We start from the raw sequence: 16,349 nt of genomic DNA on the forward strand, positions 1-16,349 counted from the left end.
ATGATATTTTAATAATAAGTAAAATTGAGAAGATTCCACTCTCCAGATTCTTTCATATTCTAGATTCTAAATCCATTCTCTTATCGTCTAATATTAAAGCCGTACTTCTGAAACTTCGGCATGCATCAAAATCTCAAAGGAGTAATTATTTAGAATGTTCATCCTTCAGATGACTCCCCAGATATCAAAGTCAGTAGGTCTTGGGTGAGGTATGGAAAACAGCAGTATGAACAAGGCCTCAGGTGACTTATCTCTGCAAGTGTTTTATGAACGCAAAGGGAGACAACTTTGTACTACAGCACACCTGTGTGTCTGGGGAGGAGCTGACCTCCTGATTTAGTGCTGAACACAATCCCACTACCACTATCAATGGTGATCAGAAGTCTCTCCAGCCACGTCATTAATTCTCCTATGAGATCTGTTTTGTTGTCACCCCAGCACCCAGAGACGGTTCTGACTGATGGCTCTGCTTCTTTGTGGTTGTGGAAAAATGATCTCCCTAAGTCTGCCAACTTCCCCTTTGTCCCATTCTATTTTACACTGTATACATCTTCCTCAAAATAAAGTTCATGTCCACAGAAAAATTATTTTCCTCATAAAAATACATTACAAACTTTTGTATGAGATCCCTAAGAGTACAACCAATCCCCTAAAACTTCAATGATTCAGTTAATTTTACTCAGCCTCTGTGTGGACTCACCAGAGATGAGAAAGAAAAACAGCAAAATAAGTGACTAAAGAGAAAAGTGACATCTCATATACATTCTGATGAATATTTTTGTTTTTTTTAATAAAGATCCAAGCAAATGTGGTTCCAAAACAGACTCCCAACCCTTCCCTGCCTGCTCAACAATTACTCTTCTGATCTAATTACTAAGATGAGTAAAATGTGCTAATGTCGTTGTTGTTCGGTGCCGTCGGGTCAGTTCTGACTCACAGCGACCCTGGGAACAACAGAAGGGAACACCGCCCGGTCCTGAGCCATCCTTACAATCGTTGCGTTGCTTGGATTCATTGTTGCAGCCGCTGTGTCAGCCCACCTCGTTGAGGGTCTTCGTCTTTTCCACCGACCCTGTACTCTGCCAAGCATGGTGTCCTTCTCCAGGGACCGAGCCCTCCTGACAACATGTCCAAAGTGTATGAGATGCAGTCTCGCCATCCTTGCCTCTAAGGAGCATTCTGGCCGCACTTCTTCCAACACAGATTTGTTCCTTCTTCTGGCGGTCCATGGTATAGCCAGTATTTTTCACCAACACCGTAATTCAAAGGCGTCAACTCCTCTTTGGTCTTCCTTATTCATTGTCCAGCTTTCACATGCATATGATGTGACTGAAAATACCATGGCTTGGGTCAGGCACACCTTAGTCTTCAGGGTGACATCTTTGCTCTTCAACACTTTGAAGAGGTCCTTTGCAGCAGATTTGCCCAGTGCAATGCGTGTTTTGATTTCTTGACTGCTGCTTCCATGGCTGTTGATTGTGGATCTAAGTAAAATGAAATCCTTGACAACTTCAATCTTTTCTCCGTTTATCATGATGTTGCTCATTGGTCCAGTTGTGAGGATTTTTGTTTTCTTTATGTTGAGGTGCAATCCATACTGAAGGCTGTGGTCTTTCATCTTCATCAGTAAGTGCTTCAAGTTCTCTTCACTTTCAGCAAGCAAGGTTGTGTCATCTGCATAACCCAGGTTGTTAATGAGTCTTCCTCCAATCCTGATGCCCCGTTCTTCTTCATATAGTCCAGCTTCTCCGATTATTTGTTCAGCATACAGATTAAATAGATATGGTGAAAGAATACAATCCTGACACACACCTTTCCTGACTTTAAACCAATCAGTATCTGCTTGTTCTGTCCGAACAGCTGCCTCTTGATCTATGTAAAGGTTCCTCATGAGCATAATTCAGTGTTCTCGAATTCCCATTCTTCACAGTGTTTCCCATAGTTTGTTATGATCCACACAGTAGAATGCCTTTGCATAGTCAATAAAACACAGGTAAACATCTTTCTGGTATTCTCTGCTTTCAGCCAGGATCTATCTGACATCAGCAGTGATATCCCTGGTTCCATGTCCTGTTCTGAAACTGGTCTGAATTTCTGGCAGTTCCCTGTCAATATGCTGCTCCAGCCATTTTTGAAAGATCTTAAGCTTACTTGTGATATTAATGATATTCTTTTGTAGTTTCCACAATCGGTTGGATCACCTTTCTTGGGAATAGGCATAAATACGGATCTCTTCCAGTCAGTTGGCCAGGAAGCTGTCTTCCATATTTCTTGGCATAGACAAATGAGCATCTCCAGACCTGCATCTGTTTGTTGAAACATCTCAACTGATATTCCATCAATTCCTGGAGCCTTGTTTTTCGTCAATGCCTTCAGAGCAGCTTGGACTTCTTCCTTCAGTACCATCAGTTCCTGATCATATGCTGCCTCTTGAAATGCCTAAATATCGAGTAATTCTTTTTGGTATAATGACTCTGTGTATTCTTTCCATATTCTTTTGATGCTTCCTGCATCATGTAATATTTTTCCCATGGAATCCTTCACTATTGCAAATCGAGACTTGAATTTTTTTCTTCAGTTCTTTCAGCTTGAGAAATGCCGAGCGTGTTCTTCCCTTTTGGTTTTCCATCTCCAGCTCTTTGCACATGTCATTACAATACTTTACTTTGTCTTCTCGAGAGGCCCTTTGAAATCTTCTGTTCAGTGCTTTTACTTCATCAATTCTTCCTTTTGCTTTAGCTGCTCGACACTCAAGATCAAGTTTCAGAGTCTCCGCTGACATCCACCTTGGTCTTTTCTTTCTTTCCTGTCTTTTCAGTGACCTCTTGCTTTCTTCATGGATGATGTCCTTGATGTCATTCCACAACTCGTCTGGTCTTTGGTCACTAGTGTTCAATATGTCAAATTTATTCTTGAGATGGTCTCTAAATTCAGGCGGGATATACTCAAGGTAATATTTTGGCTTTTGTGGACTTTCTCTGATTTTCTTCAGCTTCAGCTTGAACTTGCATATGAGTAATTGACGGTCTGTTCCACAGTTGGCCCCTGGCCTTGTTCTGACTGATGATATTGAGCTTTTCCATCGTCTCTTTCCACAGATGTAGTCGATTTGGTTTCTGTGTTCCATTTGGTGAGGTCCATGTGCATAGTCGCCGTTTATGTTGGTAAAAGAAGGTATTTGCAATGAAGAAGTCATTGATCTTGCAAAATTCCATCATTCTATCTACAGCATTGTTTCTATCACCAAGGGCATATTTTCCAAACTACTGGTCCTTCTTTGTTTCCAGCTTTTGTGTTCCAATCGCCAGTAATTATCAATGCATCTTGATTGCATGTTTGATTAATTTCAGACTGCAGCAGCTGATAAAAATCTTCTATTTCTTCATCTTTGACCTTAGTGGTTGGTGCATAAATTTGAATAATAGTCATATTAACTGGTCTTCCTTGTAGGTGTATGGATATTATCGTATCACGAACAGCGTTATACTTCAGGATAGATCTTGAAACGTTCTTTTCGATAATGAATGCAACACCATTCCTCTTCGAGTTGTCATTCCCAGCATAGTAGACTATATGATTGTCCAATTCAAAATGGCCAATACCAGTCCATTTCAGCTCACTAATGCCTAGGATATTGATGTTTATGTGTTCCATTTCACTTTTGACAATTTCCAATTTTTCTAGATTCATACTTCTTACATTCCAGGTTCCGATTATTAATGGATATTTGCAGCTGTTTCTTCTCATTTTGACTCGTACCACCTGTCTGTCAGTTTGTCATACTGTGGGGGCTTGTGTGTCGCTGTGATGCTGGAAGTTATGCCACTGGTATTCAGATACCAGCAGGGTCACCCATGGAGGACAGGTTTCAGCTGAGCTTCCAGACTAAGACAGACTAGGAAGAGGGACCCGGAAGTCTACTTCTGAAAAGCGTTAGCCAATGAAAACCTTATGAATAGCAGCTGAACATTGTCTGATATAGTGCTGGAAGATGAGCCTCCCAGGTTGGAAGGCACTCAAAAGATGACTGGGGAAGAGCTATCTCCTCAAAGTAGAGATGACCTTAAAATGTACAATAATGGTAAACCAATAAAAATCCTGAGGAAAGTGGAAAATATGTGAGAACAAGAAATAATAAGCCTTATATATTATGGCAACATATAGAACACAGTGGTCCTAGTTAAATTTTATTGAGTATTAGGTGCCAGGCATTGTATTAAGTGCTTGTGGTGGTTATACGAATTAACTTCTCAAGAGAAAACATACTCTACATTGTCAGTATAAAGCTCTCATAGCAATTATTTTCTCCCAGACAGAACTTTGATTAGAAAGGGATATATGATGCTATTCTCAGTGATCATATGGGAGGAGATATCCTCTGTATGATTCTATGGAAAGGTCTATTAATACTAAGTCCTCTATTAACAATAGGTCCAAGGACAGTCTATTTTGTGTCTCTGAGCTTGATGTCTGGTTATGACAGCTGAGTCTGTTGCAGCCATCTGTGACTCTGTCACTTTGATGCAATCTAGAAATCCAAACCCAAAGGAGATAATATAATCACTGAAAAGCAGGTGTGTACCTGATAATGCTCCTAAAGGCTCCCTTTATGTCCCTGTTTCTCAGACTGTAGATGAAGGGATTCATCATGGGAGTAACTACAGTGTACAGCATTGAAGCTACTGCAGTCTTCCTGGAAGAGTGTGTAAATGTTGTACTCATATACGCACCTAAAGTTGTCCCATAGAATAAGGAAACAACTGAAAGGTGAGAACCACAGGTAGAAAAAGCTTTATACTTTCCACCTGCTGAAGGTATTCTCAAAATGGAAGAGACAATTTGAGTATAAGAGAAAATGATTCCAGAGAAAGGAAGAGCACCCAGTATGCTAGCCGTAAAACATAAGATGATGTTATTGATGAGGGTTTCAGAACAGGCAACTCTGATCACCTGAACAACTTCACAGAAGAAGTAAGGAATTTCCAGGTCTGTGCAGAAGGACAGTTGCAACAACATCAGACTGTGGAGCAGAGCATCCAAAATGCTAAAGAGCAAGGAGACTAGACTCAGCAGGCCACAGAGGCGGGGATTTGTGATAGCTGTGTATCTCAGTGGGTGACAAATGGCCACATAGTGGTCATAGGCCATTACTGAAAGGAGAAAACTTTCCAAACTACCAAAACTCAGGACAAAGCAGGTCTGGGTGAGGCATCCTGCATAAGTGATGCTCTGATTCTGTGCTTGGAGGTTCACCAGCATCTTTGGAATCATGGTGGTGCTGAAACAGATGTCAGTAAATGAGAGATTGGAAAGAAAGAAGTACATGGGGGTGTGGAGGTGGGGGTCAGAGCTGACGGCCAGGAGGATGAGCAGGTTTCCCAGGACAGTGACCAGATACATGGACAAAAACAGGCTAAAAAGGAGAGGCTGCACTTTGGGATCCTCTGTCAGTGCCAGGAGAAGGAATTCTGAAACTTCTGTTTGGTTTCTAGGTTCCATATTGTTGATGGATCTGATAGAGATGATGAGGTGACTTACAATCAAATGTCAGCAAACACCATCTTGGGATGGGAATGGGAGGAATGGAGGGGAATACAGGAATACAATGGTGATACTGTCAGTGTGCACATTATTTGGCAAAACAAAAACCAAAAAAGACCAGAAGTTGATATAGCAGAGTGTCAATATTTATTGAGTTTGGAAAGGGGTGAAAGGGTAGTCATTTTTTTTTTTTATGGGAACGAGAGGAGTGGAGGTGAATACAGAAGCGCTACCATCTGCATGCATATTATTTGGTTATTTAAAAAAGATGCAGAAGCTGATATAGCAGAGTGTGAACATTTATTTATTTTGGAAAGGGTGAGAGGGTGGTCTTTTTTTATTACTCTGTGCTATTATCATTTAAAATATTCGGTAATTTTATAGAGAAAATTAGACACACTCTGGAGGCAGCCTGATGAGTCTGTGTCAGATTCCACTGCTTTCCTCAGAAATCAGAATTGGGCAACAGAAATACAGGTAACCCCTGTTTTTGAAAGTTCCCTTTATGCCACTTTGCTTTTTCAAAAGACCCACATCAGTGCTTGTTTGCTTTGCTAACTAAAAGAAATTTGAGTTGGATTTTCACTTTTACAAAAAAAGGAGAAACTCGAAACCAGCATTCAGTGTTTTGCGGTGGGCCTTTAAATAGGCATTGAACCCCTCCTAGTGATAAGAGACTCTCCCAGAGCTCCTTCTCTTAAAACTACGCTCAGCGTTAAACTGCCATAGCTTTGAAATGTGTGTATCAACACTATATGTTAGCATTATTTTAGGTTATATATGTTATTTGGTATGAAATAATGGGTTATGTTTTGAGTCTGGCAACTCAAAAATTTTTTTCAAATAAATTTATGGTAATTGCTTCTTCATTTTACGCCATTTCGGCTTATGAAAGGATTCATAGGAATACTCTACTTTCAGATAGCGGGGGAAACCTGTAATAGAAATGTGTGTTAAAAACCAGGAAAGGGAAGGTAAGGTGATGTTGATAAACCCTCTTCACCACTACAAGAGTGTTAGTAAATGTCAGAATCTTAAAACAGTCATCCGGTGTGAGAAGGGGCAGGCTTCTGGTCGGGAGGAAAATGGTCCTTGCCGTTGTGGAGAGAGAGGAAGACACTAGCAGAATCACAACTCCTTGCCATCAGTGCAAAGATTCAAGGAAACATGTCAGGAAGTTGGGAGACAGGCAGGAGGTTAGGGGTGACTTGATTCCAATCATTTCATGCTCATACTACCTTCACATGCATCATTCTGCTGGATGAACCTGTATTGAAACACCTGTCCTCATTTCCAAACATTAACTATGGGATTCAGGTTACCTGACTGGCATCAGTGAGGAATAACGCTTGGCATCTGCCCTGGATGTTGGATGGTGTAGATGGAAGCGCTTTCCTTAGGAAAGGCAGAGGGACCAAGTTGAGGCACCAGGCTCCCCGGCAAGAGGGTCATCTGTGGGTGGGGTATCAGGTGTGCTGCTTCTTGATGGGAGAGGAATACGAAAGTGGTACCGTCTGCATGCATCTTCGGGTATTAAAGTGAGTGAGTGAGGTGGTTACACGTAGATTATTTGCAGTCTCTGTGTCTCTGGGGGCTCAATATCCAAAGCTCCTCATTAACCAAACACTTTTACTGACATTCTGATCCCACTGCAAATCTTAAAAGACCAAAACAATAGAAGGTAGAGTTCAGGATGGCTGATTCCCAGCCCCTAGGAGACCAGCTCCAAGCCATTTACGTCTCTCTACCTGTTTTTCTCACCTCCAAGTCACATACCTTGTACAGGTGGATATACCATGCTTCTCTAATTGGATTGCAGTCGTTTTTGAGTACAACTGAAAGCATCTCTATCTTACCAATGATGTTAGAAAGCCTGATTGCAATTTTAGCTGTGAGGTTTAATGTATGTATGAGGGTACAAATATTATATTTAGAAATATAGCTAAGTTGTAGTAAAATGCAAATATGGAGGATTGTTTCTTTCTAAGTGTCATTGAATATCCCTGATCCTTAATCTTTATACATTTGCGTAGAGCATATTTCAAGCCATTCTCTGTGATCACTTCTGACTGTGATCACTACACGTAGACCTGTTACTCCCTTTTTAGGGTTTCATAATCAGCTTTTTTTTGCTGTGTCCCAATAATTTTGATACACATTTTTCTTCACATTAGTGGAATGTGGTTTGATATTTTGGCTCTTGATTTTTAATGGTGTTATTTATTTTTTTTTTATGAGAAATCACAATATCACTGGCTAGGCACTGGTATGGAGGTTTATCCTTATTCTCAGTGGATTTAGTTTGATGACAAAAAGTATTTAATATACGAAGATGGTGTTCCATGTGAATATTCACTTAAAAATCTTCATCTTTAATGAATTCAATATTTTCATGTGTTTATCAATTTATTTTACTACATGTTAACTGTTTCTGTATGAATTTTGCTTTCTAATCTGTAGTATTCTTGGTATATTATTTGAAAAACAATTTGAGATAAGATGGCTTTATGTCTCTCTTCATCATCTTAACCTCATTCACTTCAAACATATGACATAATAAAAAATAAGAAGGCATAGTGGCTTCAAAAAGAAGAATGTAAACTACTGAACTCTTCCATTCAAACAGAATCTGCCCATCATAGTTTTTTTCCACTGTTTTTTTTTTCTTCTGCTTTAAGTGAAATTTTACAGTTCAAGTTACTTTCTCATACAAATATTTATACACATTGTCATGTGATGCTACTGTTCTCCCTGTAATGTGACAGCACACTCCTCCTTTCCACCCTGGATTTCCTGTGTCCATTCAACCAGCTCTTGTCCCTTTTTGCCTTCTCATCTCTTCCTCTGGACAAGAGCTGCCCATTTAGTATCACGTACCTACTTGTTATTATTACCTACTTGAGCTAAGAAGCACTGTCTTCATGAGTATTATTTTATGTCTTATAGTCAAGTCTCATCTTTGTCTACACAGTTGGTTTCGAGAATGGTTTCAGTTCTGGTTAACAGAGAGTTGGGGGGCCATGTCTTCTGGGGTCCCTCCAGACTCAATCAGACCATTAAGTCTGGCCTTTTTACTAGAATTTGAGTTCTGCATCCCATTTTTCTCCTGCTTCATCAGGGACTGTCTGTTTAGTTCCCTAGGGGTCAGGGCAGTCATTGGTGGTAGCTGGACACTAACTAGTTCTTCTGGTCTTAGGCTGATGGAGTCTCTGGTTTCTGTGGCCCTTTCTGTCTCTTGGGCTCATATTTCCCTTGTGTCTTTGGTGTTCTTCATTCTCCTTTGCTCCAGGTGGGTTGGGAACAATTGATGCATTGTAGATGGCTGCTTGCTAGCTTTTAAAACCCTAGACATGACTCATCAAATTGGGATGCAGAACATTTTCTCAATAAATGTTGTTATGCCAATTGACCTAGATGTCCCCTTAAACCATGGTCCCTAGACCCCCGTCTCTGCTACTCTGTCCTTTGAAGTGTTTGGTTGTATTCAGGAAACTTCTTACCTTTTGGTTTAGTCCAGTTGTGCTGACTTTCCCTGGTATTGTATGTTGTTTTTCCCTTCACCTAAAATAATTCTTGTCTACTGTCTAGTTAATGTTTAAACATTTTCTTCAGTTCTTATAATAGTGGTCTCCTACAATATTTGTCCTTTTGCGACTGACTAATTTCACTCAGCATAATGCCTTCCAGATTCATCCATGTTATGAGATGTCTCGCAGATTCATCATTGTTCTTTATCATTGCATAGTATTCCATTGTGAGAATATACCATAATTTGTTCGTCCATTTGTCTGTTCATGGTACCTACATTTTTTTAATTTTTTGCTATTGTGAACAGTGCTGCAATGAACATAGGTGTGCATGTATCTATTCATGTGACAGCTCTTCTTTCTCTACGATATAATCCAAGGAGTAGGGTTGCTGGATTGTATAGTACTTCTCTTTTTTTTTAATTGTGTTTTAAGAGGACATTTACAATTCAACTCATTTTCTCATACAAAAACGAATGTACATATTGTTATGTGACCCTAATTTCTCTCCCTATAATGTGACAGCACACTCCTCCTCTCCACCCTGTATTTCCCATGCCCATTCAACCAGCTCCTGTCCCCCTCTGCCTTTTCATCTTGCCTCCTGACAGAAGCTGCCCACATAGTCTCATGTGTCTACTTGAGCTAAGAAGCACACTACTCACCAGTATCATTTTATGGCTTATAGTCCAGTGTAATCTTTGTCTGAAGAGTTGGCTTCAGGAATGGTTTTAGTTTTGGGCTAACAAAGAGTCTGGGGGCCATGTCCTCTGGGGTCCCTCCAGTCTCAGTGAGACCATTAATTCTGGTCTTCATACTAGAATTTGAGACCTCCAATCACACTTTTCTCCTGCTCCATCAGGGATTCTCTGTTGTGTTCCCTGTCAGGGCCCTTCCTGGTGGTAGCTGGATACCATCTAGTTCTTCCAGTCTCAGGCTGATGGAGTCTCTGGTTTTTGTGGCCCTTCCTGTCTCTTGGGGTCATATTTTCCTGTTGTCTTTGGTGGTCTTCATTATCCTTTGCTCCAGGTGGTTTGAGACCAATTAATGAATCTTAGATGCCTGCTTGCTAGAATTTAAACCCTAGACACCACTCGCCGCAGTGGGATGAAGAACATTTTCTTAATACACTTTGTTATGCCAATTGACCTAGATGTCCCCTGAAACCATAGTCCCCAGACCCTGCTACTCTGACCCTCGAAGTGTTTGGTTGTATTCAGGAAACTTCTTAGCTTTGGATGCAGTCCAGTTGTGCTGACTTCCCTTGTATTGTGTGTCGTCCTTCCCTTCACCAAAAAGAATTCTCGTCTACTACCTAGTTAGTGAATATCCCTCTCCTTCCCTCTCACCCTCATAACCATCAAAGAATGTTTTCTCCTGTGTTTAAACATTTTCTTGAGTTCTTATAATAGTGGTCTCCTATAATATTTGTCCTTTTGTGACTGACTAATTTCACTTAGCATAATTCTTCCAGCTTCATCCATGTTATGAGATGTTTCACAGATTTATCCTTGTTCTTTATCTATTCCTTTGTGTGAATATAGCATAATTTGTTTATCCATTCATCTGTTGATGGGCACCTTGGTTGTTGCCATCTTTTTGCTATTGTAAACAGTGCTGCAATGAACATGGGTGTCCATATATCCATTTGTGTGCGGGCTCTTATTTCTCTAGGATACATTCCAAGGAGTGGGATTGCTGGATTGTATGGTACTTCTATTCGTAGCTTTTTAAGGAAGCGCCAAAACGATTTCCAAAGTAGTTGTACCATTTGACGTTCCCACCAGCAGTGTATAAGTGTTCCAGTCTCTCCACGACCTCTCCAACATTCATTATTTTGTGTTTTTTGGATTAATGCTAGCCTTGCTGGAGTGAGATGGTATATCATTGTAGTCTTGATTTGCATTTCTCTAATGGCTAATGATCCTGAGCATTTCCTCTTGTACCTGTTAGCCACCTGGATGTCTTCCTTGGTGAAGTGCTGTTCATATCCTTTGCCCATTTTTTAATTGGGTTGTCTTTTTGTTGCTGAGGTTTTTCAGTATCTTGTAAATTTTAGAGACTAGACTCTGATTGGATTGCCAAAAATCTTTTCCCAGTGCATAGGTTGTCTTTTTACTCTTTGGGTGACTTTTTTGGATGAGCATAAGTGTTTGATTTTTAAGAGCTCCCAGCAAACTAGTTTCTCTTCTGGTGTTTGTGCATTGTTAGAAATGTTTGTATTCTCTATGCCATGTATTAGGGTTCCTAGCATTGTCCCTATTTTTTTTTCCATGATCCTTTTCATTTTAGAGTTTATATTTAGGTCTTTGCTCCATTTTGAATTAGTTTTTGTGCTTGGTTTGAGGTATGGGTCTTGTTTCATTTTTTTTTTTTTTTTGCAGATGGATATCCAGTTATGCCAGCACCATTTGTTAAAAAGAGACTCTCTTTTTCCCACTTAATGGACTTTGGGCCTTTGTCAAATACCAGCTGCTCATAAGTGGGTGAATTTACGTCTGGACTCCCAATTCTGTTCCATTGACCTATATATCTGTTGTTGTACCAGTACCATGCTGTTTTGACTATTGTGGCAGTATAATAGGTTCTAAAATTAGGTAGTGTGAGGCCTCCCACTTTGTTCTTCTTCTTCACTAATGCTTTACTTATCTAGGGCCTCTACCCTTTCCATACGAAGTTGGTGATTTGTTTCTCCATCTCATTTAAAAATGTTGGAATTTGGATTAGGATCACATTGTATCTGTAGATCACAATGGGTAGAATTGACATTTTCTCAGTGTTGAGTCTTCCTATCCATAAGCAGTGTATGTTTTTTCCCTTATGTAAGTCTCATTTGGTTTCTTGTGGTACTGTCTTGTAGTTTTCTTTGCATAGTTGTTTTACATCTCTGGTTAGACTTATTCCTAAGTATTTTACACTTTTGGGTGCTATTGTAAATGGTATTGACTTGGTGATTTCCTCTATGTGATGTCCTATGTTCATGAGGGATATTGGTCTGTAATTTTGTGATTTTTTACCTGATTTTGGTATCAGGGTTATGCTAGCTACTTAGAATGAGTTTGAGAGTATTTCGTCCTTTTCTATTGTCTGAAATATCTTTAGTAGTAGTGGTGTTAACTCTTCTCTGAAAGTTTGGTAAAATTCTCCAGTGAAGTTGTCAAGGTCAGGTTTTTTTTTTTTTTTGAGAGTTTTTTAATAACTTTTCCAATCTCTTCTCTTGTTATGGTTCTGTACAGATTTTCAACATTACTTTGTGTAAGTTTGAGTAGGTAGTGTGTTACTAGAAATTTGTGCATTTCCTCTAGATTTTTGAGTTTGTTGGAACATAATTTTTCATAGTATTCTGCTATAATTATTTTATTTTCGGTTGGGTCTGTCGTGATATTACCCATCTCATTGCTTATTTGGGTTATTTGCTTTCTCTCCTGTTTTTCTTTTGTCAGTTTGGCTAATGGTTTATTGTAATTTTTTTTTTTATCTTTCCCAAGAATCAGCTTTGTTAAATCTTTCAATTGTTTTTCTATTCTCTATTTCATTTAATTCTGCTCTAGTTTTTTGTTATTTGCTTTCTTCTGGTGCCCAAGGACTTCTTTTGCTGTTCCCTTTCTACTTGTTCAAATTCTGGGTTACCGTTTTGATTTTGGCCCTCTCTTCTTTTTGGATGTGTGCCTTTATTGTTGTAAACTGACCTCAGAGCACTGCTTTTGCTGTATCCCAAAGATTCTGGTACAATGTGTTTTCATTCTCATTTGATTCTGTGAATTTTTTTTATTCCAACCTTAATTTCTTCTATAACCCAGTAGTTTTTGAGAAAGCCGTTGTTCCCTTTTCATGTGTTTGTTTTTTTTTTTCTTCCCTTTTATTGATTTCCACTTTTTTGGCTTTATGGCTAGAAAAGATGCTGTGTAATATTTTGATGTTTTGGATTCTGTTAAGGCTTGCTTTGTGGCCTAATATGTAGTCTATTCTGGAGAATGTTCCATGCGTGTTTGAAAAGAAAGTATACTTGGCTGCTGTTGGGTGGAGTGTCCTGTATAAGTGTATGAGATCCAGTTGGTTGATTGTGGCATTTAGATCTTCCTTTTTTCTTTACTGAGGTTCTTTCTGGATGTTCTGTTCTTCACTGGAAGTGGAATCTTGAAGTCTTCTACTATTATTGTGGAGCTGTCTGTTTCTCTTTTCAATGCTGTTAGAGTTTATGTATTTTGGAGCCCTTTCATTGGGTGTATAAATACTTATTATGGTTATGTCCTTCTGGTATATTGACCCTTTAATCATTGTATAGTGTCCTTCCTTAACCTTTGTGGTGGATCTTGCTTTAAAGTCTGTTTTGTCAGACATTAATATTGCCACTCCTACTCTTTTTTTATTGTTGTTTGCTTGATATATATTCTTTTCCCCATCCTTTGAGTTTTAGTTTGTATCTTCAAGTCTAAGGTGTGTCTTCTGTAGGCAGCATATAGAAAGATCGTGTTTTTAAATCCATTCTGCTACTCTCTGTCTCTTTATTGGTGCATTCAGTCCACTTACATTCAGCATAATTATTGATAGGTATGAGTTTAGTGCTGTCATTTTGAAGTTTTGTGTGTGTCTGTGTGTGTGTGTGGGTTTATTTGTTCCACTTAATTTTCTGTGCTCATTCTTTTTTTGTATGCATTTTTTTTCCACCTTTTTCATTTTTGTTCATTTTGTATTTGCTTGGTCTTTATATTTTCCTTTTTTAATTTTGATGTGTAGGATTGTTAGTTTCCTTTGTGGTTACCTTAATATTTACCTCTATTTTTCTAAGTTTAAATTAATCTTCTATTTCTTTATATCACCTAGACTTTTTCTCCATATGAAAGACCTATGACTACATTGTTTAGTCCCTCTTTTTTGTTTTAATGTTGTCATCTTTTAGGTATTGACTTCTCTCTTTCCCTATTTTTAGTGTTTTAGCTTGGATTTATTTTTATGACTACCGTATCTTAATTGATAATTAACTGTTTTGTCCTGTGTTCTAGTCTTGAGTTGTTATCTGATGTTATTGATTTCCTAATCAGAGGGCTCCCTTTACTGTTTCTTGTAATCTTCATTTGGTTTTTGCAAATTCCCTAAACTTCTGCTCATCTGGGAATGCCCTAACTTCACTACCATATTTGAGAGATGGTTTTGGTGGATACATAATACTTGGCTGGCATTTTTTTTTTCTTTTTCCCTTCAAGGCTTTATATATGTCATCCAGTTGCCTTCTTGCCTGCATAGTTTCTGCTGAGAAGTCAGAGGGTACTCTTATGGACTCTCCTTTGTCATTTACTTTTCACTTTTCCCTAGACACTTTTAAAATTTTTTCTTTACCTTTGGTTTTGGCAAGTTTGTTTATATTATGTCTTTATGCTTTTCTTTTGGAATCTACTTCACGTGGGTTCAGTGATCTTTTTGTATAGATATTTTCTCATCTTTCAGGATATCAGAGTTTTCAGCCAATAAATCTTCAAAAATTTTCTCTGTGTTCTGTATTATCTTCCCCTGCTCTTGTACTCCAATCACTTGTAGTTTATTCCTCTTTAATTCACAGCATTTCTTCATTTTCTAAAATTCTTTACCTGATTTTTGCACAAATAAGTTGGTGTTAAGTGCTTTACTTCAATATCACTAATTTTGACTTCCATTGCCTCAATTCTCCTCCGATGACTATCTATTAAGTTGTCTAATTCTGAAATTTTACCGTTAATCACTTGGATTTCTGTTTGATGTCTCTGTATAGATTCTTGCAGCCTGTAAAATTTGTCATTAGGCTGCTGTATAACCTTCTTAGGTTCCTCTATTGCTTTGTCTGTGTGTTCCTTGGCTTCTCCTGCCTTTTGCCTGGTCTTCCTGATCTCTTGAAGAGTTCTGGGTATGAGGCTTTTGAATTCTACCTCTGATAATTCCAAGAAGTTCTCTTCCTTCTAAAGATTTCTTGATTCATTGTTTTGGTGGCTTGCTGAAGTCATCATGGTTTGCCTCTTTATGTCATTTGATATTGACTGTTGTCCCTGAGCCATCAATAAGTTATTATATTTATTTATTTTATGTTTGTTTAGACTGTCTTAGTTTCTTCTTTTGTTTTGTTTTGATATGCCCAAATATACTGCTCATGTGAGCTAGTTTAATTATTGGCATCTTTGAAGCACTCGCGTCCTGTCTCCAGGTGGCTAAAGCTGTTATTAGGTATGGAAGCCTAGGAGTCTATTTACTTTACTGGTGTGAATTTAGCTCAGGTGTGCAGGTCATTGGTCACTGAGTATGTGGTGCAGGGTCTCACCTACAGCCCTAGATGGGCAGAGGTGATTGGCATAAGCACAGGTATATGGCTGCAGTAGGAGGTCATGCACTTGTCAAGGAAGGAGGCTTATTGCTGCCTCTGAGTGTCTGGGTGGAAGGTGTGTTTGTGTTCCCCAGAGTGTGTACATAGGTAGGTTTTGCAGCTGGACTATGGGCATCCAGTGCTGTTAGCTGTAAGGACTGGGAGTCACTGCTTATTCTTGGATCCCTGTCACAGGTGACTCAGTGGAGTGGGTGGAGCCACCAGTTCTCAGGCCCCTGTTGTGGGTAGGTGAGGACTCTGCTTAACAGGGTGAGTGGTAGCAAATTTCACAAATCTGTCACTCCACCTAATTGCAGATATAGATGAATATAGGCTTCAGTTATATACACTGTAATACTATGCTTATGATGGCCTACACTGTTGAAATGGGCCCACACAGGTCTATGCAGTGGTGAAAGGTATTCAAAATCCGTATTCCCCTTAAGCCTGTGCCTAGGCAAGGGGGCTATGGATGACCTGAGTTCCCAGTTTAGGGGAGCTGGTAGATTAATTTTTCCTGTTTGTTAATTTGTTCCCTCTCCAAAGCCAGGAGAATGGCTGGGGGTGCAAAACAAGTCCAACTTCAGGCCTAGGGAGTGCAGCAATAGCTGAAGCTGACAAGGAACCTGCAACAGAGTGTGGAGTGGGCAGGTAAATGGGAGAGAGGTATTTCCTAAAAGGTTTTTTCTTCTTCTTTTTTCAATCCATGTGGTTTGTTAGATGCTTATACTTATCTTTTGTCAATTGAGTGCTGTTTGTCTCTGGTTCTGGAGATTTGAGCAGACTCTCCACTACTCAGTGGAGAGTCTACTGATGTGGAAAACTTGTCCTGAGTGCCACCGCTTGCCTCACCATTCGTACCTGCCAACCCATCCTGCAAGGTTCCGGTTCCCACCAGGTCAGGTCTGGCAACTCATCTCTGCTTCTCAGCCATCTCTCCCTTGCCCTGCCAC

At 39.4% G+C, this 16,349-nt stretch overlaps 1 protein-coding gene and 1 pseudogene across 1 annotated transcript; both read right to left on the reverse strand.

Moving 5' to 3' along the window:
• LOC126074056 (olfactory receptor 7G2-like) overlaps positions 1–16,349 on the reverse strand; it is a 678,546-nt pseudogene that overhangs the window by 492,284 nt on the left and 169,913 nt on the right.
• Positions 4,561–5,499, reverse strand: LOC126071049 (olfactory receptor 7G2-like). The gene has a single exon (XM_049875352.1). The coding sequence runs from the start codon at positions 5,497–5,499 to the stop codon at positions 4,561–4,563; it is 939 nt and encodes a 312-aa protein (XP_049731309.1).

Source organism: Elephas maximus, chromosome 3, assembly GCF_024166365.1.
Source record: "Elephas maximus indicus isolate mEleMax1 chromosome 3, mEleMax1 primary haplotype, whole genome shotgun sequence".
Lineage (NCBI taxonomy): Eukaryota > Metazoa > Chordata > Mammalia > Proboscidea > Elephantidae > Elephas > Elephas maximus.